This window comes from Lipotes vexillifer, unplaced genomic scaffold (assembly GCF_000442215.2).
Source record: "Lipotes vexillifer unplaced genomic scaffold, Lipotes_vexillifer_v1.1 scaffold263, whole genome shotgun sequence".
NCBI lineage: Eukaryota > Metazoa > Chordata > Mammalia > Artiodactyla > Lipotidae > Lipotes > Lipotes vexillifer.
In genome coordinates, this window is record NW_006796752.1 from 2,615,318 (window position 1) to 2,627,117 (window position 11,800).

General features: G+C 43.0%; 1 protein-coding gene across 1 annotated transcript in view; it reads right to left on the reverse strand.

Moving 5' to 3' along the window:
• The window catches only part of MCF2L2 (MCF.2 cell line derived transforming sequence-like 2), a 199,095-nt gene extending 194,801 nt beyond the window's left edge, over positions 1–4,294 (reverse strand). Inside the window, exons 1-2 of the mRNA XM_007468974.1 lie at positions 4,213–4,294; positions 3,646–3,729 (exon numbers count right to left, since the gene is read on the reverse strand). Of these exons, the coding sequence (XP_007469036.1) occupies positions 3,646–3,729; positions 4,213–4,294 (166 nt within the window). The remainder of the gene's footprint in view (positions 1–3,645; positions 3,730–4,212) is intronic.
• Positions 4,295–11,800: the final 7,506 nt, after the last annotated feature.

Consider the following 11,800-nt stretch of genomic DNA (forward strand, 5'->3'; position numbering starts at 1 on the left):
AAAAAAAAAAAAAAAAAAAAAAAAGTACATATGTGGGTCACATTATATTTCTATTAAACAGCACTGCTCTAGACTTTCTAGCAATGGTTCTCATTTCCCAGGTGCCAAGTTACTAGCTCCATCCCTCACTTAGCAGGTTCCAGTCTTTTCTGTTGATGGTTGTTCAGCGGTTAGCTCTGATTTTGGTGTTTTCGTGAGAGGAGGTGAGCTCAAGTCTGTCATCTCTGACTTAGATACCGGTTTTAACTCTGCTCACTTCCTTGGTTTGACATTCTCCATTGTTTCAGGTGAGAACTTCCCTCTTGCCCCCAGGAGCTCCACCTCTACCAAACCTGGGCTCCATTGTTGTGCAAATGCCGGCAGATGTCAGGCTCCACAAGCCTAAGAGTACTTCATGCCTTCATTATTAATTATTTCTAAAAGGATTAAAGGTGTTGAGAGAGACAGAGTCAGAGACAGAGAGAGAGACAGAAAGAGAGAGAAATTCAGGCAGTAATTCCAAGAGGGAAAATAACCATTAGAAGAAAAATAAAAGGATAATTCCTCATAATTAAAGGAAAGGCATTATGGCAGACACTGGTAAATGGCTAATTTATTCCCAATCTCCCTCTTCCCTGACCACCTTCTACTGTGGTGGTTAAAAAGCTAAACGTTTGCCTTCTCAGACTCCCTGGCTGCTAGGAATGGCTACATCACATAGTTCTGGAATGAGACATAAGCAGAAGTCTACCAAGAACTTCTAGGAAAGTCATTTGCTCTCTTGGAAAAAGGAACAGAAGAAACCATCACTGCTCCTGTTCCTTCTTCCTGCTTTGGACACAGACTTGATGTCTGGAGCTGTAGTAACCATATTGGGGTCAAGACTTTAAAAACAAGAGAAACATCAAGAGAATCACAAAGATGCCAGCCTAAATGTCGTTGAGCCACTCATCAAATACAAAGAATTTTTACCTCCAAACCTCGTTATATACTTTAAAAAACAAACAGACATGTCCTATAGGCTAAGTTCTCTTGTAGCCAGATACTATGCTAAGCACTATCCTTAAAACAACCCACTTTACAGATGAGAAACGCTGTTCAGAGCAACCTACTAATTGTGTTGAAATATGAACCTAGATGGTCTGAGTCCAAAGCCTAGAGTGTTTTCATCACACTAACCTGATTATATTCTCTCGTTCCCTAGCTAAGCCATGAACTTAGAAATATCCCAAGTTCACTGGGAACATGCAAGTTGTCTTCCAAGGTCAGAGCCACCAGATACCCTAGCCCTGGTCACTATCCAATCCCTGCTGATGGCCCTGCTCACTGGCCTCGCCATCCAGAGGCTTCAAACCATCTGGCCACAAATCTGGGTCAGGCATCATGCAATGAGCCCTGTTCTTCCACCAGCCAGGGGAGCACACTCACAAAACACAGCAGGCCAGGCACCTGGGGCTTCACTGAGAAAAAGGTTCCATCCTCTCTTTCCCAGCATGCCTGGCTGATGGGGTCTCTAGCTCTCTCCAGATCTCAGCGAAATCTATAGAAAAGTCTGCAGCTGGAACATCTTCACCTTGCTTGTCTGAATCAGGACAAGGAAAACTGCTGTGACTCAGAGCAGATGCCACAGCTGGACTGCCACAGCCATGGGAAAAGACCTAATTGCAGAGATTTCTGTTTTACAACTACAACTACACAGGCCCCCACGATAGCCTTGTTGCTGACATTTGCTGCCTCTGCCAGGTGAAGAGGGACAGTTAAACATGAAAAGCTGGACTGCTGATTCCAAAAAAGTGCTGACTCGGAGAACCCCATGACTGCTGATAATATTCCTGACTTGTAGTGTTGCAAATGCTATCACAGCTAATCCATGCTTCTCTCTCATAAGAAGGTCAAACTTGAGGCAACAAGCTGACAAAAGAAGCTCAGGAATGAAAGGACTGTCTTTGCCACAAACTGCCTTTCCTAAAGCAGAGGTGTCCTCTTGGTCCAGTGTGAGTTTTCAGTTCTATGTTCTGCATTAAAGAGTGACAATTACCTCTATTCCTGACTTAATTGTGGCATTATACACTGTATTCACTGTATGGTTTTGGTCCCTTATAAAAACGCTGTCATACTGAAAATTATTTTTCAGTTATATATTTTAAAAAACAAACTATGTTGAAATAAGAACCTAGATGGTTCATTTTTATGGATTAAAATAAACATTTTTATGGATTGAAATATATCAGGAAAAAAGAGCAAACATTTAGTTGGCAGTTGCAATACTAAGCACTTTTCATACATTATGTCTTTAATCCTCAAAATTATGATGATCCCATTCATTACACAAGTGAGGAAAGTGAAGCTTAGACAAGTAAATTACCCAACATGATACAGCTAGTCAATAGCAGAATCTAAACCCATATCTAGGGCTGTCTGGCACCAGTTTATGATTTTCACTATACTGCCTCTAAGAAATAAGCATAGAAAGAAATGCCTCAATATTACTCAAAGAGATAACTTTGGATATTTAAATGTATCAATCAGTCAATGGATTTCTCCCCCAGATGAGTCATTGTGCAATCTTATATAACAGAATCATGTTCCGAGTTGAGGCATTAGAGTTTTGGTGTAAGACTATAGGAATCCACCCAACCCACCCCATTATCCATTCCAGACCTTAATGCATGCTGGTCTTGGGCCTTCTGTGACATAGGGCCATAGCAGCAGTTGCCAGAAACCCAGAGACAGTTTCCCATGCTGCCTTTTGTTGTGCACTATCCTAGGTTCACTGTGGGAAGCTATGACACTTCACCTGCAGGAGGCTAGCTAGGCACTCCCACCAGGGTCAAGACAGTGGTGCCTAGATTGGGGATGTGGGGAGCCTCACAGGACAAAGCAGGAGGACTTGGATAATTTCAACCTCAGCATGTATTATGTTCCGGCCTCTGTTCTAAGCATTAGCAATACAGGCAGAAATTTTTAAAATGAGAACCCTGTATTTTACGGAGCTTTTAAAAAAAATTAGATCCATAAGAGCTAAGAGTAAAAGACAAATCTCTCAGAGAACAAATAACCTCAGCACTGTTCATAAGCCTTTAAAACCAAGACTCTCTTAAGGTTGGATCTTGGTAGAACATCCAACAAGAATATTGGAAGAACATCATGGTGACGGCTAATGTCAGTAGTTATTTCTTTTTTTTTGCGGTACACGGACCTCTCACTGTTGTGGCCTCTCCCGTTGCGGAGCACAGGCTCCGGACACGCAGGCTCAGCGGCCATGGCTCACGGGCCTAGCTGCTCCGCGGCATGTGGGATCTTCCCGGACAGGGGCACGAACCCGTGTCCCCTGCACCGGCAGGCGGACTCTCAACCACTGCGCCACCAGGGAAGCCCAGTAGTTATTTCTTTTTCCTTCCTCAAAATCTTTTCAGCTCTGTTCTTTACAACCTCAAAGAAATGTACTCCCTTGGGAAAGATCAAATTTCACCCAACAGCAAAAGAAGTAACATCTATGAGATGCCACCCTCCTCCTGCTCAATATTCCTCAGTTCATTCTAGTCCTGGGTGAGGCTTAAGGGATGACTGAGACTTGAGCATAATGTTAATCAAGTTCAAGAGGCTGGGCCCTCCCAGCAAGACCTCCCAACAAAATCTAGAAATGCAAATGAAGTTGCCCCTTACCTGAAAGAATGGCAAATTGTCTGTGAAGTTGTTCAATTATATCCACTGCCACCAAGGGCCTGATTTCCTGCTGCATAATTTCATCTGCACAAATGAAACACAAATTAGGTTAAATCCTTGCGAATTTAAAGGAAGAAAGGGAAGTTCCACTACTAGGGAAGTCTGGAACTTACCAAGATATGGTTATGGGCACATTATTCTCTTGAGAATTCAATTCCTGAAGCAGGGATGGATCTGGGTTTTGTGTGGTTTGACACTTAAACACATGAGCACAGGACATTTCTAGTGCCTCTCCCAAGGTTCTGGGAGGGGTCAGTGCAAGGAAGAGGCCCTGAAGCTTAAGCTTCAGTAGCTTCACAGTAAACCTGCTGGAATGGTCTCATTACCAAGGGAAGTGCTTAGAGATCTGCCCATTCCTTTGGGTCTGCAGGACATTTTAAACACAAACAATGTAAGTTACCAGAGTTCGTCTCAAACTGGGTCAAAAAATCAATCTGGGACTTATGAAGGTTCTTTTGTTTTTATTCCTTCCCTCACTTTCTTCCTTTTTGTCTTTCTCTTAGTCACCTCCGTTCCTTTTTTTCCCCTTCCAGAATACTTCAAGGAGCCTCTTCCCACTGCCAACCATGTTTAACGAAGCACACTCCATTTTGCTAAATAGATGCTCCTTACTGAATAAAAGGTTACAGGTTCCCAAAGCAAAAATTCAAACCTTTCAAGCACAAACCTGCAAATGTCCTCTAACCACAATGAGTGATTTATAAGCACTAAGATTTGCATTCTATCCATTTGGGGAAAGGGTACTAGAGAGAGGGGAAGAAAACTGAGTGGCATCTCTTAGCCTGGTCTGGGAAGGGGAAGGCATTTTCATGCTCCCTCTGCCTACAATATTATTATCCTCATTTAACTATTTGCCAGGGAACCTCAAAATATGAACTAGTTATTGTTTCTACAGCAGTTAAACATCAGGTTAGATTAAGGTACAAACCAAATAGCCTTGTACGCTGATGCAAAACAGGTATCACCTATTGTTTTGGCATGGAGCCAGGTTAATGTGATATTCTAATATTGATCAATCAGAAAGTAATATTTGGGAAGCTCCTCCTAGAGCCTTGGTTTCCACTTCTCAGCTTTGGTGTAAAGGTTGCAGGAGATGATGCATATGGAGATGTACATAGTAGGTGCTAAGTAAACACTAGTTACATTCATCACTCTGGAAAGACCTTGCCTATATTTGCTTTCTGAAAGTCTCCTAAGGGGTGGGGCAAGTGCCGCTCAAACCCCAAGATGCTTTTCAGTGAATTCTACCACTCTTTCTGGAGGAAAGGACTTTCCACTGTGAATTCACTACCAATTCAAAGACCCCTGTATCACTGCTACAGGTGTTGCCTCTTACAACCTGCCTGTATACAATGATGACACTGTAGTTATATTTTACAAAAAAAGAAGGGCATTCTCTGTTAGATACACAAAGTAAAGTCCCTAACAGTAAAAAGATATGAAGTCTGAGATCTGCTTAAAAATATTCCAGAATCCCCTTCTGCCAAAAACATACAGGGAGCAGGAAACGGCAGGCGGGGGTTGGGGGAGATGAAACCAGATTGACAAAATGCGGATAATTGCTGAAACTGGTTGATGGGCCCTTGGCAGTTCATTATAAAATTCTTTCGCATATGTTTCAAATTTCCCATAATAAAATTTAAATTACAAATGGACAAGAAAATAGAAAGTTTAAGCAGAAACAGGAGTTATGTAACTGAAGAGTTTTTCAGAACACAATCTCCCAGTGGTCTGGGAAAGTGGCATACTCAAAAATACAGCTGGTTTATTATTTTTCCATACCTGAGGGAGTCTATTTAAGGGACAATGACCCCAAAGAATAAGCAAAATTATAAGATGCAATTTATTGTTATTGTACCTCAATATTTGAGATGTGCTTTAAAGTAAACATTTTACATTAAAGAGTTAAGATCTGAAAGAAACAACAGAAGTGAGTTAAGCTAACCATCCTCCCCCCACCACCCCCGGTCCCATCTTATTTTTTAAATGAAGAAACGGAGAGATTGTGACCTTGCCTGTGGTCACACAATAATTTAAGTGTGGAGCCTGGGTCAGCCCTGGATCACTTGACTCTAAGAGGGCAAACGTGATGGAGTTTCTAGACCCTTGGCCTTGAGGAGCATTACCACCCGAGACGTTGACTAGTGTCTCTCATCTTGGGAATCTGTGGAGGATTGTCCAGCCTTCCAACAGAGACATTTTCACCTGCCTCCTGTGGTTACCAAGGAACAGGACTAAAAGCTACGATTTGTTTTTCCAAGAATAGAAATGAGCTGGTTTGCCTTTGGCCCAGATTTTGCTGAGACAGCCTGGCCCCCAGCCAGGGAGTGACATGGTTATCCTTGAAGACTTCCCAGTGAAGGAACCTCATGACCCAACCTGGCCAGCTGCAACAGAGCATGAGGGTTTCTCAGACTCAGCACTGACCCAGTGCATGGAAATGACCTCAGACAGACCCAGCTTTTTGTGATGCCTGACACCTGTGGGCCATGCACAGTTCAGCCTCAGTTATGCTCTGTACCAGAGGAAACACACAGACCAGCCCTTGCTGCTGGCAGGCCCTGCTACCCACTCCTGTAGAGATGGGGTAGGGAAGGGAGTGTAGGAGCTCTCTGGTCTAAAGGAACACCTCCCCCTGCAGTGGGAAGGAAGCTGCCTCAGCCCTACATGCCAAGAGCTGTTTCTGCCAATTTCTAGCTGGGCAACCACAGCAAGAACATGCTGAGCCTTAGCATCCACACGTGTAAAATGTCTTTTCCTTCTCCAGGAACAGTTGGGCATGGCCAGTGATGACCCACTGAGGTGGTGGTACCTGCTGCACCCTGCAGGCCCCTCTGTCCTGTGTGGAGGCTTCCTGCTTCCTGCTTGCTATTTTTGATGCATGTTGATCAGGGAGAAACTTGTCTCTTTGTAATTTCAACACAATTTGAATTTCAACACAATTTCTATCCTAGGCAAAGTTACAAACAGATCTGGGAAAAACTTGTCCCTTTTCTATCTCTGTGATTATATGTTACCCTGGACCCACAGTTCTAAAACTGCAGGAAGTATCCACAAAGGTCTCCTAGGTGATGGAGTACAGCCCAGCACATCCCGTTGGAACTCAGTTGTAGGCAGCAAGAAACACCTCTGTGCTGTCCACCCCCCAAACCCCACACCCCCATCTGAGAGAAATGTGGGCTCTGGGGCAGGACCCTTCCTACTAATTGCATCCTCCTCCTCAGGGCAGAGGGCAGGAAACTGGCTGATAAAAGCTGATGCAATCTAACTGTTGCAACTAGTAAGGAATATAGGGCAGTGAAACCCTTAGCCTCTGCTCTTGCTGTTCTGAAATTTCAGTCACACTGGGATTTAAAAGACTCAAGTATGGTCTGAGGGAAAAGGAACCAAAATACTAAATAAATAAATAAACTACTTAATTAATAAGTTAAGGCGTAAAAGTATGATCTGACCCAAGAGGGAAGGCAGACCCAAATTTGACAGATCCTGCTGCATTACTATTGAATACTTTGCCCAGGGAATCTGGTGGGCAGAAAGGATGGAAGGGTTGGTTGTTAGCTGAACTAGGAATGGGACCAGGATCTCCACTCAGCCACTGCTCGTGACACTAATGAGAGCACCAGCTGTGAGCCAGCCCTAAGAAGACACTTTACAGATAACTTGTTTAATTAGTTAGACAATGTAAAGGAAGGCACCCTAGCACTAAAATGAACCTCCTCCAGCCCAGCCTGCCCTCCCACTCCCACAACTAGAACAGATGTGACTGCTGAGAAAACACGTGTGGACCAGAGGCTCTGAGGAATCAGTTGCTGGGGTGGTTCAAAAAGGCACCCTGGGGTCATGCTGTGTTTCATTTCTCTTTCTTATTGGCCAGGTTAGAAAGAACACAAACCCATTTTCCTTCTTCTACTGCCTCCTATGCTACAGGGATGCTTAACCTGAACCAGAAGACTCAGTATTGAAGTTTGTCCATAAATTAACATTGAGTAAGAGGCACTTGAAAAGCAGATGGAAAAATATTTTAAGGAGAAATTTAGAAGATTTTAAAAACCAAGAACACTAAAAAATGTCCAACTGGGCTTCCCTGGTGGAGCAGTGGATAGGAGTCTGCCTGCCAGTGCGGGGGGACAGGGGTTCGATCCCTGGTCCGGGAGGATCCCACACGCCGCGGAGCAACTAAGCCCGTGAACCACAACTACTGAGCCTGCGCTCTAGAGCCCACGAGCCACAACTACTGAGCCCGCGTGCCTAGGCCCTGTGCTCTGCAACAAGAGAAGCCATCGCGATGAGAAGTCCACGCACTTCCCTGTAGTCCGGGGCTGTGCTCTGCAACAAGAGAAGCCATCGCGATGAGAAGTCCACGCACTGCAGCAAAGAGTGGCCCTGGCTCACTGCAACTAGAGGAAGCCCGCGTGCAGCAATGAACACACAATGCAGCCAAAAATAAATATAAATAAACAAATGCATAATCTTGTCTTTAAAAAAAAAGTCCAACTTCCTAGTAGTCAAATAATGTAATTAAAACAGCAATAGAATTTCTCATTTCATCCATAAAATAACACACAATGCTGGGGTTCTGTTCGAAAACTAGTACTTCTGCATAGCCTTGGGGAGTAAAGCTGGTAGTGTCCTTTCAGAAAGTAGTTTCACAATATTTTACCCAGTGATTATTGTATAGATTACATACTAACCCCCCCTATATACATCACCTTATTTAATCCTCAAAACAACTCTAACAGCAATATGGAAACAGATTTGCAATAGCTGGTCCAAGGTCAAGCAGAACCAGAATTTGAACCCAGCTCATTCTAAACTCCAAAGCCCAACATGGTAACCATTACAATACAGAGCTTCAATACATAGTCATCAAAATCTTCATAATCTTTTACCCATTCACCCTATATCTGGAAATGTATCCTGAGAAAATAACAAAATAAAAACTTTATACATAAAAATGTAGACTGGAATATTATTTATAAGAGTTAAAAAATGGAAGCAATCATGGTATAATTATGAATACCATGTCATAGAAAAAGATTTAAGATGTAATTTCAAGAACATAAAAATCACATGTATGGTGAGACTGAAGCCAGGTTCAGAAAGAAAGAGGAAAGCAGGTGGAGTGTGTGCACACATGGGTACAGGCATATGAGAAAGGAATACAAGAAATAGTTGTTTTAGGGCTTCCCTGGTGGCGCAGTGGTTGAGAGTCCGCCTGCCGATGCAGGGGACACGGGTTCGTGCCCCGGTCCGGGAAGATCCCACATGCCACGGAGCAGCTGGGCCCGTGAGCCATGGCCGCTGAGCCTGCGCGTCCGGAGCCTGTGCTCCGCAAGGGGAGAGGCCACAGCTGTGAGAGGCCCGCATATCGCAAAAAAAAAAAAAAATAGTTGTTTTAGAGTGATGGAATCCTATTTGGTTACTCCCTTTAGTTTACATAGAGAAAAGTATGCTCTGGTAGTGTTTATTTTTTATGCTAATAGGACTTTATTGAAGTATAATTTACATGCAGTACAATGCACAAATATTAAATGTACAGTTTGATGAATTTTGACAAACACATACACTAATGTAACCACTAAACAGATCAAGATATGAAACATTTCCATTACCCCAGGAAGTTTCCTTGTGACCCCTGCCCAGGCCCTGTAACCCTCCCTCCGATAAACATATGTGTTAAAGACGACACAGGTGCATCTGTCCTCATGACCCAGAACTCAGGGCTGGCAGAACACACTGTACCCTGAACAGCTACCCTCTTAACACCACTGGGGCTCCAGGGAAAGACTTCTCCACATCTCTTGGTCTATATCCTCAAAAGAAAAGGCGCACTGCATCCAAATGCTATGATGGCTTGTGGGCTGTGCCACTGCTGGTATCAGGGACAGACACTGCTTCAGAGTGCTGGGAGGATTTGAGCAGCGGAAGTGCTTAAGTAAGAGAAAAACAAATCAATTAACTTGTCAAATTCTTCCTCTCACATGGCATGAATGATGTAGATTCTTTTTTTTAAATTTATTTTTTACATCTTTATTGGATTATAATTACTTTACAGTGTTGTGTTAGTTTCTGCTGCACAACAAAGTGAATCAGCTATATGTATACCTATACCCCCTCCCTCTTGAGCCTCCCTCCCACCCTCCCCATGTAGATTCTTATATAATGAAATATGTCCAGTACTACTGAGCATCAGCATTCTCACTTTTTTTCTTCCAATTCATGATGCAAATATATTCAAAATTTGAACTCCTTGAACACAATTACATTTTACTTAGATCACCTTTACTTTAGATCACTGCTCTCAGTGGAGCTCAAATTATGTGAAAATCTCAATTATAACAACATAGTGCATTTGCTGACATGATTAGAAAACAAATTTTATGGGTTAACTAATGCCTTATGGGTTACGGATATCTTTATTACTCATCCAAATTTCAGTGGCCCATCAACACAACACTCAGATGCATGCAATAATTCAATGTGTTCATCTTTGCTATTTTCTGATTTTTAGTCATATAAAAACCATACCTTTATATACTTTAAATCTTGTTCTTATGGGGGTGTGTTTATCAAGTTAAAATAATAGTACTTTTTATTTAAATGCCACATATGGGCCTCTATTTGTACTCTTGCCCCAGGCTCTGCAAATGCCTGTTTAAAATTGCTTTGAGAAGTGATGAGATATTATTAGGCATAAGGATTTCTGTTTTTGAATGCTTATCCAAATCCCTTTTCTTTCTTTTTATTACAAAAAAAATGTTTAAGCTTATTAATTTCTGTTGACATCTCACATGTGCCCTTGCATGAGACAAGCACTGCACCAAGGTGGAAGTTTTTATGCAAAGGGTTTCCTTAGCAACAATAGCTGGAGATGACATTCTCCTGCAGTCCTTCATAACTCCAGGAGAGGCAAACCAGCTCTGCCGCCTGGGGCATATTGAATAAAAAGCAATCAAAGCCCTGCAAGAAATTAAGAAACCCTGTGAAAATACCTAATCCCTCCCTCTGTTAAGGCTCTCAAATTTTAGCACTAGGTTTCAAAGTGACCCCACCTGCATTTAAATCAATACTGCCCCAGAGCAGTGCTCTCAAATTACAATGATAAATCACCTGTGCTTTAAAATGCAGATTCCGATTTAGTAGGCCTGGGGTGGGGCCAGAGATTCTGCATTTCTAAAAAACTCTCTTGATGCTGCTAATTCAACAGAGAAGCAAGCACAAGTTGAAGTTCCAAGACTTTAGACCATCCTTGCTCCTTTCCCGTTGCTTACGAAAATGCAGCTCAAGGAAAAAAAAAAGTTTTTATTTAAGTTGTTCCCTAGTGCTTCTCCTATCATTCAATAAAAATAATCATCTATATGTATGCAAAGTATATTTGAAACTGAGGCCTAGCTGGTGTAAACTTTTGGCCTACATTTCCTGCTGTGTTGATTTTAGGATCAGCACCCTGGGAAACAAGCCAACCCTACCTTTAGCACTTGTTTTACCTCTCCTTCCAGCACCCCCAAGCCCTACCCCAGTGCTCAGTGTGGGCCCCTTAATGCAGCGGTCCCCAGCCTTTTTGGTACCAGGGACCGGTTTTGTGGCGGTGGGGGTGGAGGCGGGGTTGGGGGGAGTTGTCGGGGCTAGTGATGGTTCGGGCGGTAAGGTGAGCAATGGAGATCAGCAGATAAAGCTTCGCTTGCTTGTCTGCCGCTCACCTCCTGCTCTGCGGCCCAGTTCCTAACAGGCCTCGGACCGGTCCCGGTCCACAGCCCAGGGGTTGGGTACCCATGCCTTAATGCCTATCCTCTCCTTATTCTAGGACCACTCCCAGCCCGGCATTCAGTCAAGTCAGAAGCAGTGTCTTTGGTAAAACAACAAAATATGGTCTAATGTGATGAGATGAGAAGACTAGTTATGACCAATGCTCATTCGACATGTCATTCTTCCAAAAGTTTCTGCACTTTCATTTCTTTCTAAAGCTCTTAAAGGAAAAAATATCTTAACAAAGGAATCAAAGTGGTAGGATCTTAGACATTTTAGCAATATGATGGATACACAATTTTATTTTTGCTTAAGAAAAAGCCCCGGAGGCTCTGGCTAAACATTCCTG